This window comes from Salmo trutta, chromosome 40 (genome assembly GCF_901001165.1).
Source record: "Salmo trutta chromosome 40, fSalTru1.1, whole genome shotgun sequence".
Taxonomy (NCBI): Eukaryota; Metazoa; Chordata; class Actinopteri; order Salmoniformes; family Salmonidae; genus Salmo; species Salmo trutta.
Genome location: NC_042996.1, coordinates 9,446,127 through 9,473,457, shown reverse-complemented (window position 1 = coordinate 9,473,457; position 27,331 = coordinate 9,446,127). Strand labels below are relative to the sequence as shown.

General features: G+C 47.3%; 1 protein-coding gene across 8 annotated transcripts in view; it reads right to left on the bottom strand.

The window, feature by feature from the left end:
• magi2a (membrane associated guanylate kinase, WW and PDZ domain containing 2a) overlaps nt 1–27,331 on the bottom strand; it is a 263,465-nt gene that overhangs the window by 85,484 nt on the left and 150,650 nt on the right. For all 8 annotated transcript variants that reach the window (XM_029742871.1, XM_029742872.1, XM_029742873.1 and 5 more), the window contains exons 3-5: nt 12,499–12,618; nt 4,351–4,566; nt 972–1,203 (exon numbers count right to left, since the gene is read on the bottom strand). In XM_029742871.1, the coding sequence (XP_029598731.1) occupies nt 972–1,203; nt 4,351–4,566; nt 12,499–12,618 (568 nt within the window). The remainder of the gene's footprint in view (nt 1–971; nt 1,204–4,350; nt 4,567–12,498; nt 12,619–27,331) is intronic.

Sequence of the window (27,331 nt, the reverse complement as noted above, 5' to 3'; positions counted from 1 at the left end):
CTAAACGCGTTAGCACACAACGTTCCAGATTGATTCATCTAGATGTAGGAACACACAGGGCCTGGGTGGACAACACATATGGAGACCTAGTCTAGTCTTCAGTGGCTGGAATTAACGGTCTGCCTCTGTAGAGGAGAGGATACACAAGAAGTATGTGACTGGCTGACTGACTAGCTAACGAGCTGGCTGACCGACTGACTGGCTGACTGGCTAACTGGCTGACCGGCTGACTGGCTGGCAGACAACTACATTAAAAAACTAACCCTGCTGGATGTTTTCTCTGCTACTCTATTATACGACACAATGAAAGGCAGTCCTCTGGGAATCGGATGATGCTTCTGTCACATAAATTCAAACGATTGTTAATTTCCTAAAGGATTCTGTAATAACCTGCCTATCGACTGATGGACATACACAGACAGGCACGTACACATTCACACAGTCAGAAGACGTTTAAATATTATTCAAATGGAAGAGAAAGACAACTCACCTCTACAATTATATTGTAGCAGTAAAAATCTAACAGACCTGTTGTAAAATAGCTCCAATACAGCTAGCCACACGGAACAATAGAATTCATTACAGTGGGAGTGAGTGTTATTGTGCGTGTGTGTGTGTGTGTGTGTGTGTGTGTGTGTGTGTGTGTGTGTGTGTGTGTGTGTGTGTGTGTGTGTGCATGTGAAAGCTGCTTAAAATGCTTGGGCAACTTTTACCTTCTATTCTCCCTGGCGAAACATTGCATGGACAAGAACCTCTAAATCTCATTACAACAACAGTAAACTATTTGGCTGCTGTGTGTGTGTGTGTGTGTGTGTGTGTGTGTGTGTGTGTGTGTGTGTGTGTGTGTGTGTGTGTGTGTGTGTGTGTGTGTGTGTGTGTGTGTGTGTGTGTGTGTGTGTGTGTGTGTGTGTGTGTGTGTGTGTGCGCGCGTTGGATAATTTGACACCGTTCTCTTCGGCGCAGACACTTACTCGATAAAGTACACCTCTCCCTTCTCTGTGTAGGCCATCTCCCAGTTGCCTGGCAGGGGGCCAAGCTCACTTTCATTCTCATCTGGCTTGGGGGGTGACTTGGCTAGCTCGCCCCCCTCCTCCTGGGGGATCTCATTGTTAGGGGTGGTGGGGGTCTCGGTGGGGGGACAGGTCTGGGGGGGGACATCCCCCGAGGAGACATCTGTACTCTTGTCTTCATGTTCGCTGGACTCTGAGAAGGAGAAGAGAATGACAGGTGAGTCAGAGCTGACATTACTTTTGGAGGAACAGGGGAGGGAAGAGAGGAGGGAAGGAAGGTGAGAGGGTGAGGGGAGGAGGGAAGGGGAGGGGAGAAGAGGGGAGAAGGGAAGGAGAGAGGGGAGGAGGGAAGGGGAGAGGGGAGGAGGGAAGGGAGAGGGGAGGAGGGAGGAGGGAAGGGGAGAGAGGAGGAGGAGAGGGGAGAGGGGAGGTGGGAAAGGTAGAAGGGAGAGAAGAGGAGGGAAGGGTAGAGGGGAGAGATGAGGAGGGAAGGGGAGAGGGAGAGGGGAGGAGGGGAGAGGGAGAGGGGAGGCGGGAAGGGGAGAGGGAGAGGGGAGGAGGGAAGGGTAGAGGGGAGAGAGGAGGAGGGAAAGGTAGAAGGGAGGGAGGAGGAGGGAAGGGTAGAGGGGAGAGATGAGGAGGGAAGGGGAGAGGGGAGGGAGGAGGAGGGAAGGGTAGAGGGCAGGGGAGAGGGGAGGAGGGGAGGGAAGGGGAGAGGGAGAGGGGAGAGGGGAGGAGGGAAGGGGAGAGAGGAGGAGGGAAGGGGAGAGGGAGAGGGGAGGAGGGAAGGGGAGAGATGAGGAGGGAAAGGTAGAAGGGAGAGATGAGGAGGGAAGGGTAGAGAGGAGAGAGGAGGAGGCAAGGGGAGAGGGGAGAGATGAGGAGGGAAGGGTAGAGAGGAGGAAGCAAGGGGAGAGGGGAGAGATGAGGAGGGAAGGGTAGAGAGGAGAGAGGAGGAGGCAAGGGGAGAGGGAGAGGGGAGGAGGGAAGGGTAGAGAGGAGAGAGGAGGAGGCAAGGGGAGAGGGAGAGGGGAGGAGGGAAGGGGAGAGGGAGAGGGGAGGAGGAAGGGTAGAGAGGAGAGTGGAGGCAAGGGGAGAGGGAGAGGGGAGGAGGGAAGGGTAGAGAGGAGATAGGAGGAGGGAAGGGGAGAGGGAGAGGGGAGGAGGGAAGGGTAGAGAGGAGGGAGGAGGAGGGAAGGGTAGAGAGGAGATAGGAGGAGGGAAGGGTAGAGAGGAGGGAGGAGGAGGGAAGGGTAGAGAGGAGGGAGGAGGAGGGAAGGGTAGAGAGGAGGGAGGAGGAGGGAAGGGTAGAGGGGAGAGAGGAGGAGGGAAGGGTAGAGGGGAGGGAGGAGGAGGGAAGGGTAGAGGGGAGGGAGGAGGAGGGAAGGGTAGAGGGGAGAGAGGAGGAGGGAAGGGTAGAGAGGAGATAGGAGGAGGGAAGGGTAGAGAGGAGATAGGAGGAGGGAAGGGTAGAGAGGAGATAGGAGGAGGGAAGGGTAGAGAGGAGATAGGAGGAGGGAAGGGTAGAGAGGAGATAGGAGGAGGGAAGGGGAGAGAGGAGATAGGAGGAGGGAGATAGGAGGAGGAAGGGGAGAGGGGGCAGTGTGATTGAGTGCCAAGGAAAAAGAGATGGAATGGGATAAAAAGAAAGATAGAGGATTTCAAATAGGGAGAGGGTGGCAATTACACAGGGACAGAAATAGAGAGATAGATAGATAGATATAGAGAGAGAGATAGAGAGAGAGAAAGGATACCGAGCAGAGAGAGATGGAGAGTGATTGAAAGAGAGAGGGAAATAGACAGAGAGAGCAGAGTGAGAGAGGTGGCAGGCAGAGGGGATTGAGAGAGAGTGGAGGAGCTGATGATGTGTCCTAGTTTGAGTCGTGGCGCTTGGTTGGACCGTCCCAGAGGACAGCCACAGCAGCAGGCAGAGGTAGGGAGGGAGAGCTCATCTATGGAGCTATCTACTCACATCACACTGTCTTCTCTCTCTCTCCCAACCTGTATATGTACTGTCCATACACTCAGTAACAGAAAACTACAGTGCAGCTCTAGGCTGAATACTCGACATCGAACCTTTCTCAGCTTTGTTCACATAACCCAATGAATAGCAGAGCTACTGTGAGAAATTACAGCAACATGAGACTACTCCGGTCCTATAGCTCAAGGGCATTTATATGGGTTACCTGCCCAGAACATGAGACTACTCCGGTCCTATAGCTCAAGGGCATTTATATGGGTTACCTGCCCAGAACATGAGACTACTCCGGTCCTATAGTTCAAGGGCATTTATATGGGTTACCTGACCAGAACATGAGACTACTCCGGTCCTATAGTTCAAGGACATTTATATGGGTTACCTGCCCTGAACATGAGACTACTCCGGTCCTATAGCTCAAGGGCATTTATATGGGTTACCTGCCCAGAACATGAGACTACTCCGGTCCTATAGTTCAAGGGCATTTATATGGGTTACCTGCCCAGAACATGAGACTACTCCGGTCCTATAGCTCAAGGGCATGTATATGGGTTACCTGCCCAGAACATACAGTATAATGAATAGGTTGATCAATAATAATATATTGCATATATAATGTAAAACCATTTTCTAAAGGTCTCGAAAGATTTGACTAAATAACTACCGTAACAGTGCCATTTATTTTTACATTAACAAATGTCAAGTCAAAATGAATGATACTATTTTGTTTCATGGCTTACATAGGGTTTCTCCATTCTTATATTAAGTTAGACAGCCAGCATCTTTGCTCCTAGTTGAGAGTAATGACTGATGTGGCTTGCATTGATCCAGTAAATCTGCTTAGTGGAACCCCACGCTTGATTTGATCACAGCCTCCAGGCGATGTTTCTCTGTGTCGGTGCGGGGGTTGGAATCTAGTCTCTGGCTATGTGACGTAGACTAACTGTACTGTGATCTGATCTAATGACTGGGAGATGGGATGAGATGGGATACAGGGTAAGGCTGTTGTCTCTGAACACTATCAGTCCTGCTACATGGGACAGTCTGCTTGAGGGATGTACTCATGCTTTTTTTTTAGATATTACAACTCCACAGCTTTTCATTTAGACTATCTATGATGATGATCTGAGCTCCCTGGAAGAGCTCCCTGTAGGCAGTAGGGACTTGTAGCCATCCTTTATTATGTTATTGTATGGGCCTGACTGAGACCTGGTTGCTATGATGTAACCTAGACGATAGACCGTTGCTATGTTGTCTGATCAGATCCCAGGGGTCGGTGCTATCTCATTTCGGCGGTGAACTTGTTGTCATGACGAGGATCTATAGTTGCACATCAACACTATGTCTGCGTTGGAACCTAACCTGGGGTGATGCCATTGCCGTTGCCATTGACAACGGGCCTCTCCTCCTCCTCATCCTCGGGTGGCTCGATGCCGGCCTTCTCCATGTTGCTGACCGACTTGTTCCGTTTCCTCTTCCCCTTGGAGCTGGGTCGGGCGCCCGGCAGGAGCTGATCTGTTACATTTAGCAGCAGAGGGCTGGGCTCGCACGGGGGCTTGGGGGTGCCGTAATAGTTCTCTAGAGAAGGAAGGAAGGGATACTTCACATTAAGGATCATTTTATATACTTAGTCAGTCATACACACATCATATTAGACTTAGGTGCTGGTGGGTGAGGTTAAAGAATCAAAATGGCTAATGTGACAGACTGATGTTTGAACTTAGGTCTCTCCATGAGACAGTGTTAGCCCCATGAGACTGTGTTAGTCCCCATGAGACAGTGTTAGCCCCATGAGACTGTGTTAGTCCCCATGAGACTGTGTTAGCCCCCCATGAGACTGTTAGCCCCCATGAGACTGTGTTAGCCCCCATGAGACAGTGTTAGTCCCCATGAGACTGTTAGCCCCCATGAGACTGTGTTAGCCCCATGAGACAGTGTTAGTCCCCATGAGACAGTGTTAGTCCCCATGAGACTGTGTTAGTCCCCATGAGACTGTGTTAGTCCCCATGAGACTGTGTTAGTCCCCAAGAGACTGTGTTAGCCCCCATGAGACTGTGTTAGCCCCCATGAGACTGTGTTAGTCCCATGAGACTGTGTTAGCCCCCCATGAGACTGTGTTAGCCCCCATGAGACTGTGTTAGCCCCCCATGAGACAGTGTTAGCCCCCATGAGACAGTGTTAGTCCCCATGAGACTGTGTTAGTCCCCATGAGACTGTGTTAGTCCCCATGAGACTGTGTTAGTCCCCATGAGACTGTGTTAGTCCCCATGCGACTGTGTTAGTCCCCATGAGACTGTGTTAGCCCCCATGAGACTGTGTTAGCCCCCATGAGACTGTGTTAGTCCCCATGAGACTGTGTTAGTCCCCCATGAGACTGTGTTAGTCCCCATGAGACTGTGTTAGCCCCCCATGAGACTGTGTTAGTCCCCATGAGACTGTGTTAGTCCCCATGAGACAGTGTTAGTCCCCATGAGACTGTGTTAGTCCCCATGAGACAGTGTTAGCCCCCATGAGACTGTGTTAGCCCCCATGAGACTGTGTTAGCCCCCCATAAGACTGTGTTAGCCCCCATGAGACAGTGTTAGCCCCCATGAGACTGTGTTAGCCCCATGAGACTGTGTTAGCCCCATGAGACTGTTAGCCCCCATGAGACTGTGTTAGCCCCCATGAGACTGTGTTAGTCCCCATGAGACCGTGTTAGCCCCCCATGAGACTGTGTTAGTCCCCATGAGACAGTGTTAGTCCCCATGAGACTGTGTTAGTCCCCATGAGACTGTGTTAGTCCCCATGAGACTGTGTTAGCCCCCATGAGACTGTGTTAGCCCCCATGAGACTGTGTTAGCCCCATGAGACAGTGTTAGTCTCCCCCATGAGACTGTGTTAGCCCCCCATGAGATTGTGTTAGTCTCCCCCATGAGACAGTGTTAGTCCCCCCCATGAGACAGTGTTAGTCCCGTATGAGACTGTGTTAGCCCCATGAGACTGTGTTAGCCCCATGAGACAGTGTTAGTCCCCCATGAGACAGTGTTAGCCCCCCATACGACTGTGTTAGCCCCCCATGAGACTGTGTTAGCCCCCCATGAGACTGTGTTAGCCCCCCATGAGACAGTGTTAGTCCCCCATGAGACTCTGGTGGCCCCCATGAGACTGTGTTAGCCCCCCCATGAGACTGTTAGCGGTCCATGAGACTGTGTTAGCCCCCCATGAGACTGTGTTAGCCCCCCATGAGACTGTGTTAGCCCCCATGAGACTGTTAGCCCCCCATGAGACAGTATTAGCCCCATGAGACAGTGTTAGCCCCCATTAGACAGTGTTAGTCCCCCGCGAGACAGTGTTAGCCCCCCGTGAGACTGTGTTAGCCCCCATGAGACAGTGTTAGTCCCCCATGAGACAGTGTTAGTCCCCCATGAGACAGTGTTAGCCCCCCATGAGACTGTGTTAGCCCCCCATGAGACTGTGTTAGCCCCCCCATGAGACTGTGTTAGCCCCCCATGAGACTGCGTTAGCCCCCCATGAGACTGTGTTAGCCCCCCATGAGACTGTTAGCGGTCCATGAGACCGTGTTAGCCCCCCATGAGACTGCATTAGCCCCCCATGAGACTGTGTTAGCCCCCCATGAGACTGTTAGCGGTCCATGAGACCGTGTTAGCCCCCCATAAGACTGTGTTAGCCCCCCATGAGACTGTGTTAGCCCCCATGAGACTGTGTTAGTCCCCCATGAGACTGTGTTAGTCCCCCATGAGACTGTGTTAGCCCCCCAATGAGACTGTTAGCGGTCCATGAGACTTTGTTAGCCCCCCATGAGACTGTGTTAGCCCCCCATGAGACTGTGTTAGTCCCCCATGAGACTGTGTTAGTACCCCATGAGACTGTGTTAGCCCCCCATGAGACTGTGTTAGCCCCCATGAGACTGTGTTTGCCCCCCATGAGACTGTGTTAGCCCCCCATGAGACTGTGTTTGCCCCCCATGAGACTGTGTTAGTCCCATGAGACAGTGTTAGCCCCATGAGACAGTGTTAGCCCCCCATGAGACTGTGTTAGCCCCCCATGAGACTGTGTTAGCCCCCCATGAGACTGTGTTTGCCCCCCATGAGACAGTGTTAGCCCCATGAGACAGTGTTAGCCCCCCCATGAGACTGTGTTAGCCCCATGAGACTGTGTTAGCCCCCCATGAGACTGTGTTAGGCCCCATGAGACTGTGTTAGCCCTCCATGAGACTGTGTTAGCCCCCATGAGACTGTTAGCCCCCCATGAGACTGTGTTAGCCCCCCCATGAGATTGTTAGCCCCCCATGAGACTGTGTTAGCCCCCATGAGACTGTGTTAGCCCCCATGAGACTGTGCTAGCCCTGCTAGCCCCATGAGACTGTGCTAGCCCCATGAGACTGTGTTAGTCCCCCATGAGACTGTGCTAGCCCCATGAGACTGTGTTAGCCCGCTGATCTAAAGCCTAGGCTATTCCTCCTACAGTGCATCCACTTTAAAAGCTACAATGCTCAGATCGAAAATTATCTGAGTAAGTTTCACCTCAGATTGAAACGTTGTCACTATTAAACGTGATATATGAGCAATTTAGAGCATTTTTGCCATCTTTTCATAATAGTTATCAGTACCAGAGGACCGAGACACACATTCAGGAGTTGAACCTGAAGTCACATGGGTGAGCAGTGAGCACTGCCACTGTACAAACCTGCTTAATATGCAACACGCCTGAGTTTTGGACACATTTTGTTTGCCTTTGATGATGTGTTCATAAAAATATTTGCTTGGATGTTTTTCTCCTCTTGTTACAAGTTAATATTCAATCGCTAAAGTAGGGATCACAGTAGACAACACAGGCACAAACGGAACATTAAATTAAACTGTCTATTTAAAGCAAATGAAAAGTCACGCGGGAAGATGATGTCATTATTACATAACCCAATGGGACCAGGACCAGGAAGTGGAAGGTCAGTTGACGTCCTGGGAGTTAAAGCTCATTTAGTTCTTAAAAGTTCAAACGTAAGTCTCAAGTCTCAAGGCACGTCAAGGGGAGGTACTCAAACACAGTCACACAACACATATACCTACAAACACCCCCACCCACATGACTTCATATTGGTAACTAAAGCCTGACACTGTCTGGCCCACACCCCAGGTATTTTCACTAACGTCACTGTTAGCCCTTTTGTGTCTGCTGGCAAATCAGTGTTATCCACCGCACATCAATCACTAAACCATGCACAGATTCCTAGTGATTGAGTGAGTGTGTGTGTGTGTTGTAAATAAATAAAGAAGAAGCCTGTCTCTCTCTCTGTGCTCTGGGCTCTGTGCGGTCGTCCCGTCTGTCTCCCCATGGCGGAGTTGCCAGCTCCCAGCATGCAGAGCGTTTCTGGGTTCGTTCTGAACATGCTCCCCTGGGCTCCTCCTCGCTGATGCTTTCGCACATCACCCACTCTGAACCTCCAGCCCCTGAGTCTGCTAGCAGAAGACTGTCTGGCAAGATCTCCTCCACACACATAGGCATGCATGCACGCAAACATCCCTTGCTACAGCTTTAGCCCAGAGATACCTGGCAAAGTCCTGAGACAGCGGATGTCCTTGTTAAGCTGATGTGAGATCTGATTAAGTGTTTGGTCTCTACTCTCTGTAAACACTGTGTGAAATGGACTGGGGGGGAGATATGATGTTGCCACGGCAATGGAACCAAGTTCCCGTGAGAGCAGGCTTCAAGGCACTGCCTCTCCACTGGAGATTAGGTTCTGAAGAGAGGGTTTTCTATGAGAGTGATATTATCCTGCACTTCTCAGTGGTGCTTTAGTACTTCTGGAGGAGAAACCAGATAGCCAAAGATATTTTAAAATCCAATGAGATTGTTCTAATCCTGGGGATTAAGTATTAAAATGATTGACCCCATCAACACGTATGCCGCAGACAGTTGTAGGACCATGGAGAAAATAGTAGCTGGAAAGTCCTATGTTGGTTTGTATCTCAGATATTTGTTGTGGTTAGAAAAAGGACCTGTGAATTTTTGTACTCAATGCTGAGTACACAGTGAGTGACTCAAATGAAAAAACATCGCTGTAAAAAAGCGAATTGAATGGAAAGGCTTAAAACCACAGACCAAAGACTATTTTACCCTGCTTCTGCCTAAAATCTAAAAGCAATTTCAGTCAGACTTTCCTGGGAAATCAAATTTAAAATGCACAAAAACAGCATGCCGCATTCTTCAAACCTTCAAACGTTGTTACATAAACTGAAGACAACCTCCAGTAGTATGCTACAATGCTAAATGAGTTGCATACCTTACTATTAGCTAAACGAAAGCCAAGAGACACTGACCCACCCTCTGACCTTCCCAAGCAAGGCTTTTGTAATGATGACAATCCAACACTGTGGATAACATTAACCCGGCAGTGTAGGACCTGACAGCCAGATTGGATCAGCTTGAGATGACTTTTTCTCTGCCTTCCTCACACAAAAGAAAACAGTGATCTCTCCATCTCTATCGCTCTGCATGTCTCTGTCTCTCTCTCGGTCTGTCTCTCTCAATTCAATTCAATTCAATTGAAGGGCTTTATTGGCATGGGAAACATACAGTGGAAAGTATTTAGTCAGCCACCAATTGTGCAAGTTCTCCCACTTAAAAAGATGAGGGAAGCCTGTAATTTTCATCATAGGTACACGTCAACTATGACAGACAAAATGACAAAAAAAATCCAGAAAATCACATTGTAGGATTTTTAATGAATTTATTTGCAAATTATGGTGGAAAATAAGTATTTGGTCAATAACAAAAGTTTATCTCAATACTTTGTTATATACCCTTTGTTGGCAATGACACAGGTCAAACGTTTTCTGTAAGTCTTCACAAGGTTTTCACATACTGTTGCTGGTATTTTGGCCCATTCCTCCATGCAGATCTCCTCTAGAGCAGTGATGTTTTGGGGCTGTCGCTGGGCAACACGGACTTTCAACTCCCTCCAAAGATTTTCTATGGAGTTGAGATCTGGAGACTGGCTAGGCCACTCCAGGACCTTGAAATGCTTCTTACAAAGCCACTCCTTCGTTGCCCGGGTGGTGTGTTTGGGATTATTGTCATGCTGAAAGACCCAGCCATGTTTCATCTTCAATGCCCTTGCTGATGGAAGGAGGTTTTCACTCAAAATCTCACGATACACGGCCCCATTCATTCTTTCCTTTACACGGATCAGTCATCCTGGTCCCTTTGCAGAAAAACAGCCCCAAAGCATGATGTTTCCACCCCCATGCTTTACAGTAGGTATGGTGTTCTTTGGATGCAACTCAGCATTCTTTGTCCTCCAAACACGACGAGTTGAGTTTTTACCAAAAAGTTCTATTTTGGTTTCATCTGACCATATGACATTCTCCCAATCCTCTTCTGGATCATCCAAATGCTCTCTAGCAAACTTCAGACGGGCCTGGACATGTACTGGCTTAAGCAGGGGGACACGTCTGGCACTGCAGGATTTGAGTCCCTGGCGGCGTAGTGTGTTACTGATGGTAGGCTTTGTTACTTTGGTCCCAGCTCTCTGCAGGTCATTCACTAGGTCCCCCCGTGTGGTTCTGGGATTTTTGCTCACCGTTCTTGTGATCATTTTGACCCCACGGGGTGAGATCTTGCGTGGAGCCCCAGATCGAGGGAGATTATCAGTGGTCTTGTATGTCTTCCATTTCCTAATAATTGCTCCCACAGTTGATTTCTTCAAACCAAGCTGCTTACCTATTGCAGATTCAGTCTTCCCAGCCTGGTGCAGGTCTACAATTTTGTTTCTGGTGTCCTTTGACAGCTCTTTGGTCTTGGCCATAGTGGAGTTTGGAGTGTGACTGTTTGAGGTTGTGGACAGGTGTCTTTTATACTGATAACAAGTTCAAACAGGTGCCATTAATACAGGTAACGAGTGGAGGACAGAGAAGCCTCTTAAAGAAGAAGTTACAGGTCTGTGAGAGCCAGAAATCTTGCTTGTTTGTAGGTGACCAAATACTTATTTTCCACCATAATTTGCAAATAAATAAATTAAAAATCCTACAATGTGATTTTCTGGATTTCTTTTCTCATTTTGTCTGTCATAGTTGAAGTGTACCTATGATGAAAATTACAGGCCTCTCTCATCTTTTTAAGTGGGAGAACTTGCACAATTGGTGGCTGACTAAATACTTTTTTGCCCCACTGTATGTTTACATTGCCAAAGCAAGTAAAATAGATAATAAACAAAAGTGAAATAAACAAAAAAACTGTACACTTTCAAAATAATAAAGACATTTCAAATGTCATATTATGTGCAAATAGTTAAAGTACAAAAGGGAAAATAAATAAACATATATATGGGTTATATTTACAGTGGTGTTTGTTCTTCCCTTGTTACCCTTTTCCTGTGGCAACAGGTCACAAATATTACTGCTGTGATGGCACACTGTGGTATTTCACCCAATAGATATGGGAGTTTATCAAAATTGGATTTGCTTTTCCAATTCTTTGTGGGTCTGTGTAATCTGAGGGAAATATGTGACTATAATATGGCCATACATTTGGCAGGTTAGGAAGTGCAGCTCAGTGTGCACATAGCCTGTCTTCTCTTGAGAGTCAGGTCTGCCTACGGCAGCCTTTCTCAATAGCAAGGCTATGCTCACTGAGTCTGTACATAGTCAAAGCTTTCCTTAAGTTTGGATCAGTCACTGGTCAGGTATTCTGCCACTGTGTACTCTCTGTTTAGGGCCAAATAGCATTCTAGTTTGTTCTGTTTTTTTGTTAGTTCTTTCCAATGTGTCAAGTAATTATCTCTCTCTCTCTGCCTCTCTCTCTCCTTCTCTAATTGAGCATTACATATTAAAAAGGTAAATGATGGTGGTACTGCAGTGCAGCCACCGAGAAGAAGGGTTGTCTCTACGGAAGACGACATCCTCGGAGAAGTGATACACGGCCTCAATCGGAGAGAGAATCTAACATCGCTCCTGGCAATCAACCGTTAAATTGACCATCTGCAATTTATTTTTCTGCCATGACAGGCGCGAGGCTGAGCGGGAGGGCTCAGCGAGGGAACAGACATGGAGTTAATGCATTATCTGTCTGTGTGGTGGAGTCCCCTGTGTCTGACAGAGTGGAGAGCCAGTAGTTTAGTACACCCAGCACAGAGCCACACAGACCAGGGCAGATGGAGAGAAACTGGAGTGAGTCGTGTTTATTCTGGAGCCATTAGGGCTCAGAGGAGAGCCAGCATGGAGGAGATAGCAGAGTGGAGAGGTGTAGTGGTGTTGTGGGGTGTGTGTGCGAGAGTGTGTTTTCTCTCCTCTGATTAAAACAGCTTTTCAGTAATCTATGTTATGATGTCACAGTGATGTGTGAGAGCTGTCTAAATGCACACAACTCATTCTTCTCTGTCAGAGAGTGGAAGGATGGTCGATAAACAAGCAGCTACATAATACAATTATTCCAACAAGCAATTGAACAAAATCAGGAAAGAAACCCCCAAAAACATGATACAACCCCAAAATGTGAAAAGCTTTCTTTTACCTTCATAAGTTCCGCTCTCTAGTAAGGCTCCACTTTTCTCCAATTCCATAAACTGATCAACAGTCACAAAGTTGTAGTCCACCCCCGGGACCTCTCCTTCCTTGGGCTGCCTGGTTGTGCCTATCAGAGAGGAGAGGGGAGGAGCACAGTTACACAGTTACAATCAGGGAACTTAGTAAGAAACTGTGTACACCTGCATACAGGAGAGAGGAGCATGGTAAGCATTATGGCCCTTACTATAAACTGTGTGTACCGTAGAAATAGAATGAAAGAATTGTAATTCTATGGTGTGTACATCATGACAGTACTTTAAAGGGATACTTCTGGATTTTGGTTAACAGGTCAGACGATCGCGTGGATACCATTTTTATGTCAATGTGTCAGTTATGAAGGAAGTTAGCGGTAGTTTTGCGAGTCAATGTTAGTTAGCTAATGAAACTACCTCTAACTTCCTTCATAATGGACACAGACACATACAAATGGTATCCAGGACTTCATCTGACTCTGTGGAAGGAGATACAAGGCGTCATTGGCATCCCTTTAACAAAAGGATCCTACTTTGAACACCTCAACGTCTCATAAAGAATCAGAACAGAACGGCCGATTAAGGACAAGCTGACCCTGAATCAGTTGTATTCATATATTGTGAGCGGGTCTCTCGGTTGCACATTTGAATTCCACTGAATACTTAAGCGCTGTCCTTTGGGATGATGAGCGATGAGTCCTTGACTAGGTAACGTTACAGGAAGGTTTCAGCTGAGTGATGCAACTCCAACAGAGAGCAGAGAAATAAGTTCAATCTGCATGCAGAGTGTCAACGCCTCTCAAAGACGGTAGACACAGAGCCTCTACACAACCTCACAGGGCTGCTGTCTACATGTTATCGCGAGTGAGACAAGAGAACGCTAGCCTGCTAAATGCTGACAGTGGCACCCTTTTAATCAAGTTAGCGTTAGCATAAGTGGCTAGTTCTCGCCACATTTGCCAGTCGATTAAGAGCATTGGGCCAGTAACCAAAAGGTCGCTGGTTAGAATCTCAGAGCCAGGGCCTCCCGAGTGGTGCAGTGGTCTAAGGCACTGCATCGCAGTGCTAGCTGTGCCACTCAAAATTCTGGGTTCGAGCCCAGGCTCTGTCACAGCCGGCCGCGACCGGGAGACCCATGGGACGGCGCGCAATTGGCCCAGTGCTGTCCAGGTTAGGGGAGGGTTTGGCCGGCAGGGAGGTCCTTGTCCCATCGCGCACTAGCGACTCCTGTGGCGGGCCAGGTGCAGTGCATGTTGACACTGTCGCCAGGTGCACGGTGTTTCCTCCGACACGTTGGTGCAGCTGGCTTCTGGGTTAAGTGGGCATTGGGTCAAGAAGCAGTGCTGCTTGGTTGGGTTGTGTTTCAGAGGACATTTACATTTAAGTCATTTAGCAGACGCTCTTATCCAGAGCGACTTACAAATTGGTGCATTCACCTTATGATATCCAGTGGAACAACCACTTTACAATAGTGCATCTAAATCTTTTAGGGGGGGGGGGGGTAGAAGGATTACTTTATCCTATACCAGGTATTCCTTAAAGAGGTGGGGTTTCAGGTGACTCCGGAAGGTGGTGATTGACCTTCGCCTCTCCCGAGTCCGTACGGGAGTTGCAGCGATGAGACAAGACTGTTACTATTAATTGGATACCACGAAAAAGGGTAAAAGTAAAAAAAAATGTTTTAAAAAAGAATCTCAGAGCTAGGTGAAAAAGCTGATGTGCCCTTGAGCAAGGCACTTAACCTTAATTGCTCCTGTAAGTCACTCTGATAAGAGGGTCTGATAAATGATCCAAAAATCCCTAAATGTAAATCACAGGCTTTACAAACTTTCTCTCCTAAGCATAGTGCCTGTTTGAGACAGCTGTAATTTCCAGTCAGTGTTGTGTTGTGGAGGATATGATGCTAAAGGTATATCAAGGTATAAATTAGTTCCTAAACGCTCCTGCTAGTGCAGTGTGCTAATTAGCCTGTTTGAGCCCCAGAGGATAGGCTAATTGATGCTGGCTGTGATAGCTCCAATGTACTCCATCCTTGAGGTGTTAAACAGCTTAATCCCACATCCGTGCTAACACTGCTGTAAAAGCCTGGCCTATGACAGCCTTTGGTCCTGGAAGAGCCTATGGCAGCTTTTGGTGCTGGAAGAGCCTGGCCTATGGCAGCCTTTGGTGCTGGAAGAGCCTGGCCTATGGCAGCCTTTGGTGCTGGAAGAGCCTACGGCAGCCTTTGGTGCTGGAAGAGCCTGGCCTATGGCAGCCTCTGGTGCTGAAAGAGCCTGGCCTATGGCAGCCTTTGGTGCTGGAGGAGCCTACGGCAGCCTTTGGTGCTGGAAGAGCCTGGCCTATGGCAGCCTTTGGTGCTGGAAGAGCCTAGCCTATGGCAGCCTTTGGTGCTGGAAGAGCCTGGCCTATGGCAGCCTTTGATACTGTAGAGATTGTCATATGGCAGCCTTTGGTGCTGGAAGAGCCTAAGGCAGCCTTTGGTGCGGGAAGAGCCTGGCCTATGGCAGCCTTTGGTGCTGGAAGAGCCTACGGCAGCCTTTGGTGCTGGAAGAGCCTGGCCTATGGCAGCCTTTGGTGCTGAAAGAGCCTGGCCTATGGCAGCCTTTGGTGCTGGAAGAGCCTGGCCTATGGCAGCCTTTGGTGCTGAAAGAGCCTGGCCTATGGCAGCCTTTCGTGCTGGGAGAGCCTAGCCTATGGCAGCCTTGGATACTGTAGAGTCTGGCATATAGCAGCCTTTGGGGTCTGTTCGATACGTGGCATGATCAGACTGGCCCCAAAAGACAGATTGAATTCCTGCTTCACTCAATACCAGTTCCATTAACACATTCCTCGAAAATGCCTAGTTTCCGATAGGCTAGAACTGCACCACGAGGCTAGCGAGGGTAAGTGAGTGTGTGTCTGTTGAGTCAGACAGTTCATATGTCTGCGACACCATGTCACAAGATGATGCAGCCATGTGTGCCAACTTAGTCTGGTGCCACAAGCTCTTATCGCCTGTCACATGCCATTATGATGTAACAGCGGTGACGGGAGGTGCTGGATTGGTGCAAATTGAATGACTCCAAGCCATTCTGTCGCGACAGTCACAGCAGCTGTGAGATACTCTGTGCTTTTCTTCAGTAAGTCGATTTTGGACTCCACCACCCTCTCTCTCAATGCTGCTGACTGGGAGTCCAAGCGTGAAATAAGGTAAAGAAAATACATTTTATTTATTTCTTTATTTTATTTAACCATTATTTAACCAGGTAGGCAAGTTGAGAACAAGTTCTCATTTACAACTGTGACCTGGCCAATATAAAGCAAAGCAGTTTGACACATACAACAACACAGAGTTACACATGGAGTAAAACAAACATACAGTCAATAATACAGCAGAAAAATAAGTCTATATACAACGTGAGCAAATGAGGTGAGATAAGGGAGGTAAAGGCAATAAATAGGCCATGGTGGCGAAGTAAATACAATATAGCAATTAAAACACTGGAATGGTAGATTTAACAGTAGATGAGTGTGCAAAGTAGAAATACTGGGGTGCAAAGGAGCAAAATAAATAAATAAATAAATACAGTAGGGGAAGAGGTAGTTGTTTGGGCTATTTATAGATGGGCTATGTACAGGTGCAGTGATCTGTGAGCTGCTCTGACTCCACCAAGGCCATTAAAGCACTTGCCAACGTTGTCTTAAAGCTCAATGTTAATGAATCTGTCCTTAGATGGGAAAAGCAAACCGCTGGAGATTTCAACAGATACCATGCAACGGAAACAGTTCAGTATCAACATCAAACCATGGTGCTCCACATCAAAACACACCAGGCAGAGAGAGAGTTCTAGGTGAGGGTTGAGAGAGAGGAGTGGAAGGGGGCTGGTCTAGGGGCGTGAGGATGGCACATCTGAGCCATGTTGATGTGAGGTGAGGAGAGGAGATGCTAATGAACACACATACAGTGTGTGTGTGTGTCTGTGTGTGTGTGTGTGTATCTATGTGAGATACACTATGGCACTTCCAGTGCTACCCTGCATGAGGCCTGCGTAACGATAACAGATTATAACTCCCGACAGCGCTACAGAACGGCCGACACACAGCACAACACTTCAAAGGGAACCTTTGATGTCACGGAACTACTGTATAATTAGCACCGTCTTCCAGTGGGGACTTTTCTGTGGCGACACTTTCTAAGAGGAGCAACCTATAAGGCATGAAAGTGGTTTTCTGTACTTTCAGAGTTCTGGGTCATCTGTTAGATTTGACATTAGTGTAACATCCAAGCTGGTTTAAGAGAGACATTTGTAGTGACGATTCCCTATAAAAAGCCACTGGCACAGTAGAGAGATGTCCATAACACATCCACAGAAATTGCTTTCTAACCGTAACTCTTTTCGTCCCCATTTTATAGATCCAATACAAATATTAGCATATACAAGGTGCAGTGGTCAAATCTATGAGCATGCTCTGAGACACGGTAAGAATTGTATGCCCTCTCCTCTTCAGTCTCCGCCAACCCATCCTGGTCACCTGTGCTACATGTGACCAGTGAACCATGACCCCAACATATAGTGCCCTCTAGTGGACAAACAAGTTAAAATAACCATTGACAGACAGCATATACAATGACATATAAACAGGCCAAAACGTCTCCTACACACCGGCCCCTATGGTTAGCCATGTAGAAATCACCACTTAGCATGATGGAGTATACACTTGCATATGCGGTAACACATCCTCGATAGACAAAAGGTTCTTCTTCCCTAGTGACTGATCTAAGAAGCCTATATTTATCTGTAATTTACAAAAGCCCTATTGGTATACATTTACAATAAATTAGGGCCACATACCTAATAAATCAAGCTGACATACTGTACGTGCTTTGCCCCTAGTGGGTATTTTCAAGGCTGTTCCCATGGGCATTTGGGCACCTGGGGCATTTCTAGAGTGCTGATAATTTACACTAAAGCTGTGTATTGTACAGGAAATGCTTATTCATGTTCAACAAACATCCTACTTATTAATATCCTGTTCGGTGGGAGGTGAAGTAAGGAGAGACAGAGAGAGAGAGAGAGCGAGAGAGCGAGAGAGAGTGAGTGAACACAGACGATTCATCAGAGGGGAAGCCAGGATTTTCACTGGAGCAATCTGCAAACAAAGCCGAGAATAACACAAACAGATTACCAGAGATAACTGTGGCGGATACCCAGCTATTTGTCCCGCGGTACGACACCGTAATGACTCAGAAGCGGCTGTCGTCTTTCCACGTACAAAATGTTCCCTGGAACTCCCGGGGAGCGGAGAGGGGAGTAGGGAATGAGAGAGGGGAGTAGGGAATGAGAGAATAAGGGAGAGAGAAAGCGAGAGAGAAAACAATGATGTCTGAACATCTCTTCCTCTCCGCTGAGCAAGGAGAGAGGGAGAGAGAGAGAGAGAGAGAGTGTGTGAAGGGTCTGTGAGGAGAAGGCGTAGAGATGAAGCATGTCTCACGTAGTAGACTAGAGTTGCAGCGTGGGCAGTAGAGCTGCCTGCCAGCCAGGCCTCTACTACTCTCCCATCTCTCCCATGGCTCTCTCCCTACACTACAGTTATACCCATCCATAAGGTTTTATAGCCAGGGGCCAATAGATCAGCTCTTAACACATCCAGCTTAGTGCCATTGTCCAGTAATGGATCCCGGGTCAGCGCATCTAGCCTGCGTTGTTTTAAATCCAAACCCATTCAACAATGCACTTCAGTGGAATAAATGTACCCAGCCAGAAGGGCAGCCATCTGCGCATTGCGCTTCATATGTCATGCATTAGCATGACCCTTAAGTACATCTACACTGTTTAACATCGCTGATTGGCAGAGGCATCGGTAACTGGATCACAACTATGTGAATCCATGTGTGTGTCCCAAATGGTACCCTATTCCCTATATAGTGCACTACTTTTGACTAGGGCCCTATTCCCTATATAGTGCACTACTTTTGACCAGGGTCCAATTCCCTATATAGTGCACTACTTTTGACCCAGGCCCACTGGGCCCATAGGGCTCCGGTCAAAAGAAATGCACTACATCGCAGCCCACGACTGTTAAATGAGTGTGTCAGACCATCTGTAAGTGGAAATATTGGCTCCAACTTCAAACACTGCTGGGATGGCAGTGCAACAGAGGTCTGGTTCAGTGAGTGCATATCCCCAGGCTTTGGAGAGAAATAGTAAGATATACTACGTCCAGACTTCAATCTCTCTCCCAAGATACTATATCAACCCTCAAGCAGCTATGATCAAGCCTGAAAATCCACAGCTACTATGGCAAGAGACAGAAAAGCACAGGGAGAAATATCCCCTTCTCTAAGTGTGTCGAGAGTGTGTAGAGCTTAGAGGGACACTCCCAATATAGACCACATGTCACGTCACAGGTCTCCAGCCATCCATCAATCAGAGGAGAGTGAGAAAGACACCACAGGACCAGAAGACCCTTTCAAAGCATCGTTATAGCGCATCCCTGACCCCTCTCAGTCTGACCTCTCCCCCTCTCCCTCCATCTTGGAGAGCAGCTATTACAGTCAGTGTGGTTTTAGAACCAGCCAACGTGATGTGACAGACTGCAGAAGAAGACTTGAGGCTGTACCTCTGTCCACCCTGCTTACCTTCTCCTCTCCTTACACATATGCTAGCCTTCAGATTGCATTAAAAGACCACATGATGCCAGCAGCAGCGGCTATTGCTTTCACAGCTAGTCGAAGGCCTAGCTTACTGAGATACAGACACACAGAGACAGGCTTGAACTCTTGACCTCTGAATCTCATATACTTGTTGTACTCTGTCCCTGACAAACAACATGCAGCTAGTTTCAAAACAGCCTTGAGTTTCACTTAACAAGCCACTTCTGGGAGAAACTGTTCCATGTCAAATTGAAATCTCCAGCTCCACTGCCTCCAGTAGTCAGACCCAGTGTGTGTGTCAATGGGCTGCAGTGCATTGAAGGGGGTGGGACAGGGGGACTGTGTGGGCAGGAGCTGGTGATGGGATCAGCTTCCGGTTGGCTGGGTAAAGCCCCACTAGGCCCAGTGTGTTGTGCCAGTGTGTCAGTCAGGCCTGTGCTGTGCTGTGGTGTGGTCCCTCTGGGGCCCTCTGGGGCCCTCTGGCCGGAGGTGCTCAGTAGCCCCCTCTATTCACTTCCCTAATCCCCCTGTTATGACAGCGAGAGATGGCGTCAACATGCCCCATTGTCCAGATCCTAATCTAACCCGTTAGCCAATTAGGAAATGGCCGGCCTTCCTAATGCCTGGGAATTAGTGGGATAGATTACGGTGCCATTCAGTGCTGTCCGGCCGCCACGGGAGACCGGGAGTCGGGTAACGGGGGGTGGAGAGGGCTGAACGAGGGCACTGACGAAAAGCTGCTTTCACCCGCACTTTCTGTTCATTGGTGGCGGTGGCAACGCACAGCCACTTAGCCGTGGATGTGCTTAGTCACTGTTGTCATAGACAGCTGCCTTAATCAATCCTGATTAGATGTCTGATACACTAATTACCCTTTTCCCCCCAAATTGAACCATAAGAGAGAGAGAGACACAAAGGCGAGGAGAGAGAGACATAAGAGAGAGAGAGAGAGAATTGGCAAAGAGAGGGGGAAGAGAGGAGAGGAAAGACAAAGGCGAGAGAGAGCAAAGAGAGTGAGAGAGACAAAGAGAGAGGAGAGAGAGACCAAGAGAAGATGAGAGAGAGGAAAAGCGAGGAAGAGAGACAAAGAGAGGGAAAGCGCAGACAAAGAGAGAGAGACAAAGAGAGAGAGACAAAGAGCGGAGAGAGTGAAGAGAGTAGAGCGAGATGAGAACAGACAGGCCAAAGCGATGCAGAGCGACAGACAGCGAGGACAGAGAGGAGCGAGAGACGAGGCGAGGAGAGAGAGAGAGAGAGAGAGACAGACAAAGAGAGAGAGAGACAAAGAGAGAGAGAGAGAGAGACAAGGAGAGAGAGACAAAGAGAGAGCGAGAGATAGAGATCAAATCAAATCCCTGGACAATACACATGGTTAGCAGATGAAATTGCGAGTGTAGCGAAATGCTTATCCTTCTAGTGCATCAGTATCTAACAGGTAATATTTAATAATTCCACAAGAAAACCTAATATCTAACAAATTCCACAACAAAACCTAATACACACAATCTAGTAAAGGAATGGGATGAGAATATATAAGTCTAAAATGTATGGATGAGCAGTGACAGAGCGGTATAGATAGTAAAGAATAGATAGTGAAGTATACAGTATATACATATGAGATGAGTAATGGGAGATATGTAAACATTCTTAAAGTGGCATTATTAAAGTGACTAGTGTTCCATTTATTAAAGTGGCCAATAATATCAAGTCTGTAGGTAGGCAGCCACCTATCTATGCTGGTGGTGGCTGTTTAACAATGGCCTTGAGATAGAAGCTATTTTTCAATCTCTCGGTCCCAGCTTTGATGCACCTGTACTGACCTCGCCTTCTGGATGATAGCGGGGTGAACAGGCAGTGGCTCGGGTGGTTATTGTTCTTGATGATCTTTTTGGCCTTCCTGTGACATCGGGTGTTGTAGGTGTCCTGGAGGGCAGGTAGTTTGCCCCCAGTGATGCGTTGTGCAGACCGCACCACCCTCTGGAGAGTCTTGCGGTTGTGGGCGGTGCAGTTGCTGTACCAGGCACTGATACAGCCCGACAGGATGCTCTCAATTGTGCACCTGTAAAAGTTTGTTTTTACAACGTCAGCCTCCTGAGGTTGAAGCGGCACTGTTGCGCCTTCTTCACCACATTGCCTTGTGCGTGGACCATTTCAGTTTGTCGGTGATATGTACACCTTCGGAACTTAAAACTTTCCACCTTCTCCACTACTGTCCCGTCGATGTGGATAGGGGGGTGCTCCCTCTGCTGTTTCCTGAAGTCCACAATCATCTTTTGTTTTGCTGACATTGAGAGAGGGTATGTTCCTGACACCACACTCCGAGGGCCCTCACCTCCTCCCTGTAGGCTGTCTCGTCGTTGTTGGTAATCAAGCCTACCACTGTAGTGTCGTCTGCAAACTTGATGATTGAGTTGGAGGCGTGCATGGCCACGCAGTCATGGGTGAACAGGGAGTACAGGAGAGGGCTGGGGGTGGCCCGTCAGGAAGTTTGGAGGGTACTATGGTGTTGAATGCTGAGCTGTAGTTAATGAACAACATTCTTACATAGGATAGGGCAGTGTGCAGTGTGATGGCGATTGCATCGTCTGTGGACCTATTGGGGCGGTAAGCAAATTGGAGTGGGTCTAGGGTAACAGGTAGGGTGGAGGTGATATGATCCTTGACTAGTCTCTCAAAGCAGATAGTGAGAGAGAGAAAGACCGAAAGAGAGAGAGAGAGAGAGAGAGAGAGCAATATGTGAGAAAGAAGGTTGCGTTTTCATTGGGGGATACAGCAGCACAAATGATTAACAGGCAAATATCCCTATCCCATCACACACAACAGAGTGCTTTTGTCCTCAGGCAAAGTGAGGTAAAACACACGTGGTGGCCCTCCTTCGACATGTTTCCTAAACTAGTCTTCCTATTGATGATCAGTAATGTGGGATTGATTAGGGGACCTGAGCATCGACAGAACCCCTCTGAGGCCCGTTGGCATGACGACAGCAGGTCCTCCGCCCCACTCGCCTTTCCCAGAATTGCATTAATAGATTGGCCCTCCTGGAGGTGCTGGTGGATGGCCTTGTGACGTGGCCTGGAGTTATCGATGACTGACCTCTCAGAGACCTCGTGAGAGAGAGAGAGAGAGAGAGAGAGAGAGAGACAGAGATGGAAAGAGAGAGACCGAGAAGGAAAGAGAAAAAAAAAGAGAGAGAGAGAGAGAGAGAGAGAGAGAGAGAGAGAGAGACAGAAAGATGGAGATTGAGAGGGAGCACTGACTGGATCAGCTCACTGAAGGCTGTAAAATCCTCAGGGCCAGAGGAATGAATCTGCCAGCTCAGCTTAACTCATAACTAATGACACACACCGGAACACTATTACTACCTAGCATTGTGCCATCACACAGGAACACTATTACTACCTAGCTTTGTGCCATCACACAGGAACACTATTACCTAGCATTGTACCATCACACAGGAACACTATTACTACCTAGCTTTGTGCCATCACACAGGAACACTATTACCTAGCATTGTACCATCACACAGGAACACTATTACTACCTAGCTTTGTGCCATCACACAGGAACACTATTACCTAGCATTGTACCATCACACAGGAACACTAATACAACCTAGCATTGTACCATCACACAGGAACACTATTACCTAGCATTGTACCATCACACAGTAACACTATTACCTAGCATTGTACCATCACACAGGAACACTATTACCTAGCATTGTACCATCACACAGGAACACTATTACCTAGCATTGTACCATCACACAGGAACACTATTACCTAGCATTGTACCATCACACAGTAACACTATTACCTAGCATTGTACCATCACACAGGAACACTATTACCTAGCATTGTACCATTACATAGGAACACTAATACTACCTAGCATTGTACCATCACATAGGAACACTAATACTACCTAGCATTGTACCATCACACAGGAACACTATTACCTAGCATTGTACCATCACACAGGAACACTATTACTACCTAGCATTGTACCATTACATAGGAACACTAATACTACCTAGCATTGTACCATCACATAGGAACACTAATACTACCTAGCATTGTACCATCACACAGGAACAATAATACTTAGCATTGTACCATTACACAGGAACACTAATACTACCTAGCATTGTACCATCACACAGGAACACTATTACCTAGCATTGTACCATCACACAGCAACATTATTACCTAGCATTGTACCATCACACAGGAACACTAATACCTAGCATTGTACCATCACACAGGAACAATAATACTTAGCATTGTACCATTACACAGGAACACTAATACTACCTAGCATTGTACCATCACACAGGAACACTATTACCTAGCATTGTACCATCACACAGCAACACTATTACCTAGCATTGTACCATCACACAGGAACACTATTACCTAGCATTGTACCATTACATAGGAACACTAATACTACCTAGCATTGTACCATCACACAGGAACACTAATACTACCTAGCATTGTACCATCACACAGGAACACTATTACCTAGCATTGTACCATCACACAGGAACACTAATACTACCTAGCATTGTACCATCACACAGGAACAATAATACTACCTAGCATTGTACCATCACACAGGAACACTAATACTACCTAGCATTGTACCATCACACAGGAACAATAATACTACCTAGCATTGTACCATCACAAAGGAACACTAATACTACCTAGCATTGTACCATTACACAGGAGCACTAATACTACCTAGCATTGTACCATCACACAGGAGCACTAATACTACCTAGCATTGTACCATCACTGATGACTGGGGGCCATGGACGTGATATTTATAATGTAAGACAAATGACAGTATGTACATTAGAGTATGTTCCCTTTAGGAGTAGCTGCAAGACATCAATTGATACATTTGTTGCGAGTTATCTGACCATTGAGATATTCTTTGAGTGGAAGGCTGTTACAGTTCAAGCCATCCCCATGTCCATCTCCAACCTGCGACTCAGTCCATAGCCATGCTATTGTAATGGTCTGTAATGGTCTGCATAGCAGCATCCTGTTGGAATGTCTGAAGCCATTACCTTCTATTAAATGAGTGAGAGTGGAAGCTCTTTCACTGGCGGTCACATATCAGTCTCTTGACACTGAGATGTAAAACCAAGGATATAGTAGAGGACTCAGGTACACTGGGGTTTGTGTTAGCTGCAGAGATAACACTGACACCAATAGGATTGTCCGTCCTCTACCAGAAAAACTCAATTGAAAGTTATTTTAAGTCCAGTAAAAAAGGCTTAATCTGAGTCCGGGAAGTCCCAGAACACACCACATTCAGATCTCTCACTAAAAGATTCTGCTAAAACTACTGAAGCCAAGAAGAGTGGAAGTGAAGTTTTCCCTAGTCCCTCTAGCTGTGCCTGGGAATCTGGGGAGCCAGCCCCACTCAGGCAGCAGTCAAACAGAGACGTGAGTGATGAAGCAACCTGGAGACGTTGACAGTGACAGATTGGCTATTCATCCAGCTTGTCATCAGAGGCTTCCAGTACTTAGTGTGCTTCATCATCAGTGTTTTGGAGGAATCTTAAGTCTGATACTAAACTCGCTCAAGTAACTGTCTACAGTACAAACAACATTCCTTGTAACTAAACAAGCCAAACAATGTTGAGCAAACATTTCACAATCCAGCACCATCATATAGCCAACTTGCTGTAAAAGTCCTAGTTTTCTGACATGAAAATGTTATATTCCACATGCCACCGTGTACATTGCCTGTACAGTACCTACCCAGAAAGAAAGACTTGATCATGGTGTTTGTGACGCTCAGAACATGTATTCTCCTCCTCTCCTCCTTCCAGGGTTCTGTAATCTTTCATCACATTTCAGACATCCCTTTGGTCTCGCTTCGCATCTGAGCCTCGAGAGAATCAAAGCAGTCACTTTTGGTGTTACAGTTTGACACAATAATTCTGCAACCTGGAGACACTTGACAGCAAATACAGAGGTGCTTGGAGGCGCTAGGCATCCACTCAAACCAGTCCCTTTAATCTGGGGAGATCCAAAAACAAGAGAAAAGACAACAACGCTTTATTTTTCCTCACAGCTGTTTCACTCTGTATCCATGGACGACAGGAGCCTCGTCATACACACACAGCCCAACCCAGGCAGGTATGGAGAGAGGGAGGGAGATAGATGGAGAGAGAGAGAGAGAGGGATGGAGAGATAGACACACACACACACACTCACACACACTTACACACACAGATTAGGGGCGAGCTGATGTCATCTGTTTGGATGTGTGGCCCTGGGGTGTGTGTCTGTGTATGTGTGTGCGTGTGTGTGTGCCTGTATCTCTGTGCAGCCCAGACACAGTGGGACTGATGGTGGATGTGAAAGTGCTGCTGTCAGCTTAATCCTCACACTGCAGCCAGAGATGTCCCTATCCCCGCCAGAGACCACATTACCACCCAATGACACAATCTGTTTGTCAGGGACGCCTGCCTGCCTGTCTCCATGGCTGTCTACCTGCCTGCCTACTCTGATTCAGTTATAACACGCTATCACAGCCAGTTAGGCCTGAAGCTTAGGGCGGCCATACTAGCAGACAACAGGCCCACATACCATATTGACCCTATTTGGTTCCATGGCCGAGCTCTGGATTGTTCCATTGATATCTGAAGTGGTTTTCACCCAGGTCGTTTATTTGCTACAGTCCTACTGTCATGGGAGCCATTTTGTCAGTTTGGATTGAAGCGTTAGAGTTTCTTGAGTCCTGCTTGGGATTTGAACCCATAACCGTGTTGTGTCAGAGGTGGAAATAATCAGTGCTCCACATGGTGGCAATCATCCACACAGCAACCTCTGACCCTTTAAATCCAGAGGTTGAGCCACACCAGGAGCCTCTATCAACACCAGCTGTGTGTGTGTGTGTGTGTGTGTGTGTCTCGCTCTGTGTGTCTGTGTGTTGTGTGTATTTGCTATTCATGTAAGTGTGTGTATTTGCTATTCCTGTTTGGGAATTTACTGTATGTGTGCGTGCGTGTGTACTTGCAATGTGTGTGTGTGTGTGTGTGTGTGTGTGTATATTTACTGTGTGTGTGTTTACTGTGAGAGATGTGGCAGGTCAGTAAACCAGAAAGGGAGGGGTTTAACAATGTACATGGCATCCCTTTACAATGAGAAGTGTTCCCTGTCGTTCCCTGACATCTGTTTAATGGCTGCTCCAATTAGGGAGGAGTGTGGTGACACACACACACACACACACACACACACACACACACACACACACACACACACACACACACACACACACACAGGAGCGTGGTGGAGTGGAGAGGTAGAGAGTAGAGATACAGGGTTTTCCCTGAAGCCCTCTCCTGTCTCTAGTAGCTCCAGCATAGTAACCACAGACTATCAGAGGTGTATACAGGATCACTTCAGAGAGGGAAAAGCCATTTATTGCATACCACCTCCCTTGTGTGACTGGAGTTTATACATGAGTGTAACCGGTGTGAAATGGCTAGCTAGTTAGCAGATAGACAGGTAACAATGCTTTTTGGTTGGCGATGTGTTCAGCGGGTCCCTGGTTCGAGCCCAAGTTGGGATAAGGAGAGGGACAGAAGCAACACTGTTACATCAGCAACACACACAACTTGAAACACAGCATTCTTGGTGATGATTTCAAACGGTACTTGGAAGGATTAAGCTATACAAGTATGTGACATTTAGATCTCAACATACACTGCTATACACCACAACAGTAGCATACTGAGAATACATTGAATCAATTTATACAGAGTAGATGCAAAAACACTGACTTTGCTGATAGCTGCTTTATTGAGGAAAGTTTGATGTACTTTGACTGTGATATGTGGTTGTCCCTCATGGCTACCTGAAGTTGAATGCCCTATCTGTAAGTGGCTCTGGATGAACGCGTCTGCTAAATGACTCAAATATCAGCGTGATGTAATGGATCCTATCATCTCAAATGAAACCAGGCTACATGACGTGAAACAACCAAGAGTAACTGACCCCAAACTTAGTCACCAGTTCTCCAAATGATACTCAAGTTAATAGGAAAATCATAAATAATAAAGACATTCTATGCATTATTCATGACATTTTTCTTCCCTCGCAGCTTTCCTACTTCTCGCTCGCGGCACAAAATGTGTTGTAGAAATGTAC